This window comes from Chaetomium tenue, assembly GCF_020726465.1.
Source record: "Chaetomium tenue strain MPI-SDFR-AT-0079 chromosome Unknown F5144scaffold_6, whole genome shotgun sequence".
NCBI classification, from domain to species: Eukaryota; Fungi; Ascomycota; class Sordariomycetes; order Sordariales; family Chaetomiaceae; genus Chaetomium; species Chaetomium tenue.
In genome coordinates, this window is record NW_027117334.1 from 1797014 (window position 1) to 1808640 (window position 11627).

Below are 11627 nucleotides of genomic sequence, written 5' to 3' on the forward strand. Positions count from 1 at the left end.
GTACATACAGTGGGTCGAGTAGCCGGTGAATGATGCACATCCAGAAGACATTATTATTACCCGGTACATGTAGGCATGTAACACTTCCCCATGAGTCCTTTTCCGGGACGTTTCTCAACCTCATGTTGACACCAAAGCTGCTGCTTGGATAACAGAACCAGGTACCTTAACTCATTGTCATTCGCTAAGTCTACTTCCTAAGCGATGAGATAACGGTGGACTTAACAGCCCCCTCGCCATCCCCCCTACTCCGGTTGCGACGCGCGCCACGCCGCGACAATAACCGGCAAGTTCTGAATAAAGTCCCGATGCTTCGGCACCCAGCCCAACACCGACCTCGCCCGCGCCGTATCCGAGTTGCTCACCAGGCCCAACGCCTCCAAGAACGCATTCCCATGCGTACCCCCGTACACCAACTGCGCCTTCACCCCCAACTCCCTCGCCGCCGCCTGCATGATATCCCCCACCGGCAGCGTCTCCGCGCCCACATCAAACACCGGCCACGAGCCCAACCCGCCCTCCAACCGATCCGCGGCATTCACAAACGCCTCCGCCAAATCATCCACATGCACCGTGCCCGTGCGCGCCTCCTCCCCAACCGGCAACTGCACGGGCTCCTCCCCGCCCGCCTTGGCCGCGGCCAACAACGGCCCCCACCACACGCCCCAAACCCACGACCCGCGGCCATAGATCGCGCACGGCCGCAGGACCGCCACATCCAGCACGTCGCGCGCCGCCAGGATGGCCTGCTCATGCGCGGGGCGCCAGCCGACGGCCGTGGCCGGCTTGTCGGGCGAGGAGGCCACGCCGGGCACGGTGCGGTCGCTGACGCGGCGGGAGGGGGAGCCGTGGACCCACGAGCCGGAGGTGTAGATGAAGCCGAGCTTGGGGCCGATGGATTTGTCCGCGGCGAGGGCGGCGGCGCGGGTCTTGGCGGCCGCGGTGATGCCGGACAGGATGGTGCCGGCTTGTTCGTAGGCTTGGGTGGTGTCGATGACGGTGTCGATGTGGTGGGTGGTGATGATGGAGGTCAGCCAGGTGGCGTCGGTGGCTTCGCCGACGAGGGGGGTGATTTCGTTGGTGATGAGGGTTTTGGCTTTGTCCGCGCTGCGGGTGGTCGCCCAGACGGCGTAGTTGCCGGTGCGGAGCAGGGCTTGGCCGACGGCGAGGCCGAGATAGCCGGCGCCGCCGAGGACGAGGACGTTGGGCATGTTGATGGTTGAGGGGATTTGATGTGTAAGTGGTTTTTTTGGAGTTGGTGTGGTGGTTGTTTGTGGTTGTTGTTGTTGATGTTGATGTGGTTGTGAGGCGGGGTGTAAGTGATCCCTTTTCACTCTGTTTGTTCTCGATGAGGGGTTGCCCTTACATAGTGCATAGGGGCAGCCGGAAACAGTCGTCAGTCGGCTGTCTCACATTTTGGATTTGTCAAGACATTTGTCAGCGAAGAGTGCGTGTACCACGGTGCGAAGTGCTTTGCGTGCAATGATTGATTGAATGCGGGAACAAAGGGCCGTTTCGACGTTGCACAGTGAGGGCACTGGGACCAGAGTACGGGTCTGTATGCTGCTTGCAATTTGTGCTGCATGATTCCTCCATACTGTGCAGGCACCTAATCCTACCTACACTAAATCCGAGCCGACACGCCGAGCCTTGACGTGTTGAATACCACTTTTGGACTTCAGAGTTAAGGCGGTTACACAACGGTCACACAGAAGTGACAGCATTGAACGCGAAATTTGATCTCATGGCTTTGCACTTGATTCATGGCACGCGTTGCAAAAAACTGGATTGTGTGTGTAACAGTGTGTTTTGTGTGGGATCAGCGTTGAGGGTATGCCCCTGACGGCACTGTAAGAGTGCAAGAGGCACAACATATCTCTCGGTTCAAATGAATGTACAGGTTGGAAGTATCTCGCAGTTAGGCGTATTAGTGCTTTAACTGCACGTGGGTTTGGGCGTGCTAATAAACCCCTTGGGAGATGTCCAGGTACCTTATCGTCGGGCACTGTCTGAAACGCACCAGGACCTCGGACTGTTGGGCGGGTCTGGGCCCGCGGTATTGCTCGTGCGTGTTCCAGTATTAAAACACCGACGAAGAAAGTAAACCTTATGCCAGGGACCATGTGAGCACGGCATCCTCGGTGCACTCTGACTTTCTCGTCTTGCTACCACGGGAGCGGTGGTTGGGGCGGCTGGGAGGGCGGCTGCACAAGAAGTCGCCAGCCACTGCAGTTAATCTAAATTACTGAAGCGGGAAATCTACGACTTTTCTCTCAGCTCAGTGCTGAGTACATGTGGGTGGTATTTAACAGTTTTCCTCCCTCGTCACTGACGCCAGAATTCCACCCGCGCCTGAGACTCCATGAGCACCTTCATCACCTCTACAAGCGTCTCGGGCTTGGCCTCGTCCACCACAATGGTCATGCGCGACCTTGGGCTCGCATCGCCACTTCCAGACGCCGAGAGTCGTGCCGCAGCTTGCATGCTGGCTTTTGAGCATGAGCTATCCACAGCAGTCAACGGCCGTGTCGCCGCCGACAGCACAGCGCCGTTTCCAGCTTTTCCCATTCCTGTCCCACCCATATCCATATCCATCTCGGACACCGGGAGATGATCCAGTGGCCACGATAAGGTGCTGCCGGCAGGAACGTCATTGCTCGCACAGCATCTCCCGACCGAGTCGTTGTCGCCCATCACGCCAACCCCTGAGCCGGAGCAGGCGGCCGAGACCGGGGTGCACATGTCCGGGCAGTCGCTGCTCTGGACCGTACTTTGGTCGCTAAAATTTTGGAAGCTAAAGAGGTTGTTGAAGTCGGTGTTAAACCCGTCATTGGCGGAGGGCATTGGTGATAAAAAGGGGTAGATGTGGTCGCGTTCCTCCGAGAAAGCCGGACAAATGGCGTCTACCTCCATGACGCTGTTTCTCGACGCATGATAGCTGTTGTCGCTCATGCTGTCCCATGTTGATGTCTTGTCCGACTGTGGCTGAATCAACCGGGGACTCGGTGGTTTAGATGACGGTGCATCTGGCGCGGGTATGGTGTCTGGAGATAAGGCTCGAGATGAAGAAGCACCTGGCCTTTCGCTGCGACCTGGACAACACGGAGGAACATCTTCTGACAGTGTGACTCCGCGGCGCATCAATATGGTATATCTTTCCAGTTGTAAGTCAGCGTCGCATTCTCAATGAACCCCTTTCCTTGTGAATGACAAGGTATCATTGACTCACTGATTCTTTACATTGTTTGCAGACCGGGTTGGGAAATGCTTCTCCTGTATTTCCTTCCAGCTGCTGCCATGCGTTGCTAGTGCTCGCAGCAACTTTGCATTCTGAAGCACCAAGTATCAGCCATCCAGTCATTTTGGTCAACTTTGGGGGGTTGTACGTACCTCATGATCTTGCCATGGCTGGTGGTTTAACTCTGGGTTCAACGAATGATTCCATCGCTTTGAGCATTCTTGAATGGGTTAGCGCAATCCCCTTCATATCGGCGAGCAAATCGTCACAAGTCCGGGACTTACGGTCGGCACTTCGGGTCCCCATCGCCTGGGACACAGTTACCCAGGACAGCCCGTGTTCTTCAACGAGCCTCTCGAGCCGGGCATCTTCGTCTTGTGACCAAGGCCCCTGTCGGAGTTAACATCTCGGATCAGTGTCGGTCTTCCAGATACCCGAAAGGGGCTAATTAGGTGGAAACAAAGCGAGGTAAGCACGACTTACCTTCTTTAAGGTACCCGCCATCTCGTTGAGATATCGTTTCCGGCAATCCTTGTTGCTGCGGCCAGGCAGGTGTTTTGCAACTTCGCTCCAGTTGATGGTGTTGCCTCTGCCGGTGGGACCTGTGCCGTGTGGGGAACAAACGTTGAGTTGAGCCTCAAGCCACCAGATCCAAGATCGAGATTGGGTGTAGGAAAAGGGAATAGAGCGCGGGAAGGCGGAAATAAGGTTGAGAGGGGGGGACAGGGAGTGACCTACTGGTGAGTTGCTTTTGTGATTCCTGTCGAAGTAGATCGTCCTCTTGCGGGGTCCATCTTCGCTTGCTTTTCATGTTACCTTTGTCACCTGTGCTCACATGTGTAAAGACCCTTCATGTCGGACTCCGTCTGGTGGAAACCCCCGGGAAAACGTGGGTAGAGAGTGATCTACTACGCTGTTAGCCTAACAGTTTTGCAGGCCAGCGTGGCCCCGATTATCGCATTCCAACCGGGTGATTCAGGATTAGGTTTTTGCGGCGTAGTAGGAGTGGGGGGACCTGGGGGCTGAAAGCAAGAAGTGGTCCTTGATGCATATGCATGCAGTATGCAGCGGGCATGTCTCGGAATCCCCGTCCACCTACGCTACGACTGCAGCCGCGGAGTCTTCGCCCAGGAGCCTCGGTCCGGTGATTTCGGAAGCCCCCCCCGAATGGACCACACCGACGTTTCGATGACATGCTTGGCATCTGCAGCCTAGCAGGTGAAGATGGGGAAAAAGATTGAGGTTGTCTGAGATAACCTTTGATCGGCAAACTTCAGCTTTAGTGTACCAAGGTTGCAAGGTCCGAACCCTTGCATCCAATGACAGCGGTGGTGTCGTACCCAATCTGACCTAATCGGTTCTTTGGAGCTTGGCTTTCGGCAGGACGGGATATCGGCAGAGACTACCTAAGGTAGCGGGGAAGGGTGGCCACCCGGGCCGTCCCAACGAGCCTTCGTTTTAGGTTTGCTATTCGTACTTGGTGGACTCAACCTGCTCAAGTTTCCTGGATCCGAATCATCCTATCCAAGAATTGTCCTGCATGCTTTGTCATTATCGCCGATATAGGTATCTCCACCAGGATTGGAAGGATTTCATGCTTCCATGACACGCAATTTCTTCCGACTCTTCATGTTCTCGGCCAAATACGTCTCAGAAGAACACAGTCAACAAACGGTAAACGCACCCGGCCTTGGCTCCACCACCAAGAGGCACGGCGTGATAATGAGACATACAGGCAGGCACTGACGGTGAGATGGTTGGCCCGCCCCCGTGCCGACTCCCTGCAGATATTACGGGTGCAGCAGTGGTAAGTCCACACGTGGCGCACCAGTTTACTGGTTTAAGACGAATACAACCACACGTTGACATTACGAAAGTGGCCACTCACCCGCTCAAGCACTTTGAATACGACGCAGATCACAGAGTGGAGATTCCATAAGCTGCAGTGATACCCCCGGTTGCCCTAGCTCGCAGTACTACCTTTATCCGGGGCGTTGCAGGGGCTGAAGGCTTAAATTCTTCAATACCAAGTCGCTAATCTGAGCTTCTTATTGGATTTGACACCTCGGCAGGGTATTAGCACTGCCCAGGCCTCTACAAGGTATGTCTCATGGGTCTCATGGCATCCAAAAGGGGCAGAAATGTGACTGGACCGAGCGGAACTCACCGAACCTTCAGCTGCAACGACTGGGCGCTAGCCTCTCGGTGGCCGCTCCGGAATTTTGCTCTTGAAACAAAACAGTCATACGTTGGACAAAAACGCGCCATTTATGTACTACAGTGCTACACGCACGCACAGAACTACTGATGCTGACTACCTTACCTCCTACCAAACTCGGCATCCCAGGCGAGATAGCCGAGCAGCTTCCGTCACATTGGTGCTACGTGAGCGTGCTGGTGGCGCCTTGCATTCTGACATTTGGTTCGGATGCGGCCACTCACAGAGCCGCCGCTGCACTCGGACGCGGGTTTTCCTGGACTCCGCGGGAGGAGGAAGAGCTTCCCAGCTTCGCCACTCGTTTACCATCCAAACAACGGTTGAACCTTTCGCCAAGTCGGATGCGGACGAAAGTAAACAACGGAAATTTGGTATTCCTAAGACCCCAAGACCCAAGACCCTAACCGCTGCCCCCAAGACTTACAACAGTTAATAGCGTTGGGACCGGCGTCAAAATTACGTGGTAAAAAAAGGGGCTTGATTATGGCGGCGCAGCCAGAGGATTTGGGACCTGCGTAAACAGCAATGGTATTTGAAACCAAGGTAAATCATGCATCATGATCAGATTGCGCAACTTGACACTGCATTGCAACTGCACCGGTGACGATCGCCACACGTTTTTGTTTCTTGCCTGGCCTATCGTAGCAGCTGACACGCGTTCAAACCCCTGAGACAAGACGCACACAATGCACGTCCAAACCTTCCTTCTCGCCTGCGTGGCTCCTGCCCTGGCCTTGTGTGGCCCCCCCAAGGGGCCCAAACCGCTTCCTCCGTGCGATACCAAGTATCGTCCATGTCGGTGCCCGGCCGGTGCCACGTTCAAGAACTTGACTTCTTACGGTGTGATCGGCGCCCCGGCCGTTGAGGTTCGAAACATCATGGGCAAGTGTAAGTACAACACAATCCATAGCGTGGGGTGAAATCCCAAGTTTCATGTTATGATGACTGACATCCATCTTCTCTTCTAGTTCTCAACATCGAGTTCCAAGGTGGTCTCATCCCGGCCAGCACCACGGGCCAGGAGGGGGTTCCCGGTGCTAGCCGTACTTTCAACTTCAGCGCCCCCGCTGGAGGCTTCTATCAGATCACAGAAGTGGTATGTCACATGTCACAAGCATTTAACACAGTGGGGATTTTTTTTTTAGTTCTCTGCTAACGTTGAACCCAGCTGGTCAAGTACAAGGAATCCCCTGATGGATCGTTCGTCAACATGAACCAGCAGGATCCGAGTAAGCCCCACCCCTCCCTTCCAAGAACTGAGACAAACGCAGTAGCTTTGCAAGGAATAAGCCAGAATAAGCGAGGCTAACACAACATGTCTTACAGAAACTCCCGTTGTCGCCATCCCCGGCGGAGGCACCTACATGGGCCAGTGGAGTGAGATCATTGGCGAGCAGACCCTCATCGCGAACGAGACGGTCGTTGCCTGGAGGAACTGGCGTTGCGAGACTGGAGAGACCTTCCGTAAGTGGATGCATCTCACCTCTTGTTTTGTTTTGCCTCCGTTAACCATCCAACAGCTGCTGCACACTCCCACGAGGAAGGCATTCGGAATGCTTCCGCTGTCATTGCCGCCGCCGGAAAGCACACCGGTGTGGATGTTGCCCCTTTTACTATTTGGTACGAGGAACGCCAGGACTAAGTTTAAGCCTGCTTGGCTGTTGGCAGAATACTTGGTAGCCATGCACGTTGTTCACATTTCAAACCGGTGTTGGAAAGCGAGGTGTATTATTGATGCTTGGAGGTTTGCATGTACAAGTTTAGAGATAATTTCAATTCGATCATTGGCGAACAGCCATGTGAAGCATACACTTGAGGCTTGATGGGCTAAAGGGCGTGAGATACTTGGTGATTGCAATGCGGGCACGATGTTGCGGTTTGAAAAGGTTCACTCAACCGGTCTACATCTCAAGCCACTATCAGAACCATGGAGATGGTGGTTTCGATTTTCCACTGCCCAACTATCCCTTACAACCAATACATCATCCACGCGCCTCCTCGGACCATCCTCCGGCGTTCCATCCAACGGCAAGTCTTGATTACCTATCTAATCCCCAGCAAGACGGTACTGCATGTTCCTGCACGTTCCTCCGAACCCTGCGCGGTCTTCGACCTTTACCACCGCCACGGCCCGAGTTTTGACGACACTATCGGCTGCTGTGCGTCCCGTCTGACCCCCAATCTCTCCGTCGGGGGGTGGGGGTTGGGAGGGCTGAGATCGGGGTTAGATACCTAATCTTCGGCTGGCTACAGGTACGAAAGGGGGTGGAGGGGGGGACCCCTTAGCTGCAGTCTGCAGGCTTGAGGCAAGAATCAGCCACTCTCTTATCGTCCCGCTACCATGGACCCGAGGAAGTGCCGAATGCGGTCGAGGTTGCGCCGATGCGGCCCCTCCCCCTGACGGTTTATTTTCGAACAAATTTGAGGTATTATCGTATCGGCAAGCGTTGAGGATATCTAGCAGGTGCCGGATCTGGATCAGGCGCGAAATAGCTTCATGCTGTGTTGCCCAACCACAGTTGGGACTGATATCTCCAAGCCGTCAAGATAAGTTCCGCCACAGCGGAATTCGAACTGTACGGTCCAGGTGCGCAGATAGTTGAACTTGTGTTTTTGGGGGCCAGTAGTTGACGCGAGAACTATCATTGGTGAAGTCAACGTTGCCTTCAGGTAGACTCGATCACACGAAGAATGCAATTGGTCGCGATGGGGAGAGACGGTGATGAATAAGCTACATGTATGATGCAAAGAACCGGAAGCTTGACCAGAAGCAGCTTTATCTGAAGTGTTTCAAGACGGTCCATCACCCTCAAGGTCCCTGCTCAGCAGGCCTACGATTGGTTACCATTGTTCTAGAAAGTTTTCCGCCATCCGAACTCGATTCAAGCACTAAAGCCGATTCTACAAATCTGGTCAGACGCCATCTGGTACTCCTGGGGAAGAGAAACCGACATGACCAACTCCAATGCACAGCAGCAATTCTCAAAAGCCCGGAACAATAAAATCTACCACGACGAACAGATATCCAGAATGGGACTGCCCGGTAATCCCCGCGCAAACAATACCATCTCCTGTGGCTGGTAAGCCCCGACGGAGTTTCCCCCGACGGAGCTTTCCGGAGACAGGCGCCAGAAAACATGCATAAGGGGCGATGCTACGTATTTGGACCACTCAAGGCGGAACTCTGGTCCTCCAAGAATGCCACTGTAACTTTCTCATCCCATCTCTCGGGGCTCATACCCGAGCAAGGCGTCTGTGTTACCACGGTTCACGCAAGCCATCGTGTTGGTGGGACCGGAGTACGACCTCCGCCCTTTTCTGCATGGCCCGCCCCACGACGTACATGTAACCGCGGGTGGATGAATGAACGCGTGGGTCTGACACATGTAAATTTTGACGCGCAACATTCCTCCGAGATCCTACGCCCGATATGGCCCGATCCCTGCCGCCTTACACGTGGAAGCATGGCTTCATCGCCCCCGCCGAATCGCCGATCCCAGCATGGGCGGATGAGAAGCAATACAGCAACCATCTTGGCCAACACTCACACTACTCGCCACCAGTAGATTCAGAGAAGCCAACCTCAACTGTGGGAAACAATCTCGGCATCTCGCAGCTTCGCAGCTGGCCGAACCTGTACAATGGCACGGAATCCGAGCAAGAGAAGCCATCATGGTGGAAACCCGATAATGAGGTTGACGTCCTCATTTGCGGGGGTAAATGATACTGAGATCTCTTACACGTAACAAATTCACTGACCGAACGGGTTGACAGCTGGTCCTTTCGGCTTGGAGGTTGGCATGAATCTCGCTCGGCAAGGAATCAGCTTTCGTATCGTTGGTACGCAAGTTCTCCAGAACAAGTGATCGCTCAACTTTTGCTAACATTGGTACGTGAAGACAAAGCCGATGCGCCGTGTTTGTCAGGGAGAGCGGATGGACTCCAACCAAGGGCACTCGAATATCTCCAGACATGGGGTGTCGGCCACGAAGCCTCGGAGCAAGGTCCGCTCCTTAACTCGACTGTTCTCTACCGCAACGGCGTGAAGCTGTTCCACGGTCCCAGTTCGTTCTGCGATTCGAGATTCAAGGGGATACACATCACAACGCAGGGTCAGGTGGAGAAAGTCTACATTCGAGACCTCCTTCGCCACAAGGTTCTCGTGGAACGCTGCACCACCGTTGATGACTTCCAAGTGAAGGAAGATGCGGGCCTTTCCCATCCAATCACCGCAACGCTGAAGAATCTCAAGTCTGGGGATACCGAGAACATTCGTGCCAAGTACCTCATTGGTGCGGACGGCGCGTCCAGCCAAATCCGCGAGAAGTTGAGCATTCCTTTCGACGGTCTGGCGACGAGTTGTTTCTGGGCCATCATGGACTGTCAGTTTAAGACCGACTTTCCGCATATCCTTGGTTTTTGGTGAGTAGTATTACGTCAACATCTTGGCTTTGTGCTGACCCTGAATAGCATCGTGATCAGTGAAGAGTACGGCGGTGTTATCATCATCCCGCGGGAGGACGGCTACACACGGTATGTTTTAGCACTCCTCACGCAATACAACCTTAAACTGACTGTTTTCGTTACCAAGATTCTATGTCCAGATCACGGGCGAAAGAGCAGCCAAGATCGCGGCATCAAGGAGAGAGCAACGCAGCGGCAACGGCAAAGCCACCAACGGCAAAGCCACCAACGGCCACTCCAAGGTTGGGGAGACTCAGGTTCACGACCCTACAATCACCCCGGAGGAGGCATTAGAGCATCTCAACAAAATCATGGCACCGTGGACGGTCGAGTTCGCCTCGGCCATGAGCTGGTTCGCCGTCTGGAGAGGTATTATTCCCGCTTCCCCTTTTTTTCTGCTTCCCTCCCGGCACAACACTGACACAACCACCGAAACACAGTCAACGAGCGCGTGGCAAGATACTATTCCACCCCCGACCAGAGAGTCCACATCGGTGGCGATGCAGCGTAAGTCACAAACCATTTCCTCTCTCCAGCTATCCCGTACTAACCCCCCCATCAGCCACGTCCACAGTGTGCTCGGCGCCTTCGGCCTGAACTCCTCCATCTACGACGCGGCCAACCTCAGCTGGAAGCTCGGGCTCAGCATCAAAGGCGCCGCCAAGCCCGACATCCTGCTCCCCACCTACGATTCGGAGCGGCGCCTCTTCGCCAACCGCGTGATCCGCGCCTCGGGCGCCTACCTGCGCTTCATCTGCAACCTCAACCTGCCGCTGGCCGAGCTGCGCGGCCTGGACGAGACCATCGAGGCCCACGACGAGAACCTGCCCCTGCTCGACGGGACCACCGAGGCGGATCAGCGGTTTTTGGGGTCCTTCTTCCGCCGTAATGCTATGTTCCTGCTTGGTGTTGAGGGGCCTATTGTGGAGTCGGTTATTTGTCCCCCGGCTGAGGATCAGGGTGTGGTTGCGGGCCAGAAGAGGAAGAGCAGCAGCAGTGTGGCGCCGACGAGTCTGATCAATGGTGCTCGTGCGCCGAGTCCGCGGGTGTGTTTTGATGAGAACACGACGGGATGGCTGTATGATGCCATGAGGGGCGTGGATAAGTTCCATGTTTTGGTGTTCGCGTCGGACCTTCAGGGGCCCGTGCGGGAGCAGATCGTTCGGTTGTCCGAGGGCTTGTCTAGCAGCAAGGGGTTCTACCGCCGCTTTGGCGGGCGGGAGCGGTTCAACGTGCTGCTCATTGTCAAGGCGCTGCCGCACGAGGTTGACCTGTTGCTGGAGGGACCTGAGCTGGAGGGGATCCGGGCAGAGGCCAAGGTTGTGTACGATGACCGCGCGCCGGACGAGGATGCCCACTATACCTATGGTGTCAACCACGCTTGTGGGTGTGTGGTGGTGGTGCGGCCGGACTTGGTGGTTGGCATGAGCGCATGGCCTGAGGAGGCTGACAAGATTGCGGCGTACTTGGATGGGTTTCTGGTGGAGAGCACTCCGGCGTAGCATTACTAGCGCAATGAGGTCATGAGTTATTCTAGCTAGTTTATCGTTTATTGTTACAGTCTATTCAGAAATGGCGTTGCGAAGTCACTTGGGATTCTCATGTCGATTGCCCCTTTCTTTTTCCCTTGGCCTCCCATTTCCCATTTCACGACACTAATTGTTGCAGCATGGAATAGGTTAGGCCAAACGTACTCCACTGTCCACC

General features: G+C 54.9%; 5 protein-coding genes across 5 annotated transcripts; 2 read left to right on the forward strand and 3 right to left on the reverse strand.

Annotated features, from left to right (window-relative positions):
• Positions 1 to 245: 245 nt before the first annotated feature.
• Positions 246 to 1407, reverse strand: F5144DRAFT_538957 (uncharacterized protein; the record flags this gene model as incomplete). Its single annotated transcript, XM_066787110.1, has 1 exon — positions 246 to 1407. The coding sequence occupies exon 1, from the start codon at positions 1209 to 1211 to the stop codon at positions 246 to 248; it is 966 nt and encodes a 321-aa protein (XP_066639807.1). The 5' UTR covers positions 1212 to 1407.
• Positions 1408 to 1632: 225 nt separating this feature from the next.
• On the reverse strand, positions 1633 to 2288 carry F5144DRAFT_352412 (uncharacterized protein). The gene has a single exon (XM_066784307.1). It carries the CDS (start codon positions 2121 to 2123, stop codon positions 1743 to 1745), a length of 381 nt encoding a protein of 126 aa, XP_066639808.1. The 5' UTR covers positions 2124 to 2288; the 3' UTR covers positions 1633 to 1742.
• Positions 2009 to 3742, reverse strand: F5144DRAFT_657198 (uncharacterized protein; the record flags this gene model as incomplete). The annotated part of the gene is made up of 5 exons (XM_066793183.1): positions 2009 to 3154; positions 3230 to 3330; positions 3391 to 3422; positions 3523 to 3628; positions 3722 to 3742. 5 exons carry the CDS (start codon positions 3740 to 3742, stop codon positions 2326 to 2328), a joined length of 1089 nt encoding a protein of 362 aa, XP_066639809.1. The 3' UTR covers positions 2009 to 2325.
• Positions 3743 to 6045: 2303 nt separating this feature from the next.
• Positions 6046 to 7318, forward strand: F5144DRAFT_352417 (uncharacterized protein). Its single transcript, XM_066784308.1, has 5 exons — positions 6046 to 6344; positions 6425 to 6552; positions 6625 to 6685; positions 6783 to 6920; positions 6977 to 7318. The coding sequence occupies exons 1-5, from the start codon at positions 6143 to 6145 to the stop codon at positions 7096 to 7098; spliced, it is 651 nt and encodes a 216-aa protein (XP_066639810.1). The 5' UTR covers positions 6046 to 6142; the 3' UTR covers positions 7099 to 7318.
• A 1320-nt stretch (positions 7319 to 8638) lies between these two features.
• Positions 8639 to 11553, forward strand: F5144DRAFT_582317 (uncharacterized protein). Its single transcript, XM_066789493.1, has 7 exons — positions 8639 to 9172; positions 9231 to 9296; positions 9356 to 9878; positions 9927 to 9989; positions 10048 to 10289; positions 10361 to 10427; positions 10483 to 11553. Exons 1-7 carry the CDS (start codon positions 8887 to 8889, stop codon positions 11420 to 11422), a joined length of 2187 nt encoding a protein of 728 aa, XP_066639811.1. The 5' UTR covers positions 8639 to 8886; the 3' UTR covers positions 11423 to 11553.
• The last annotated feature ends 74 nt before the right edge of the window (positions 11554 to 11627 follow it).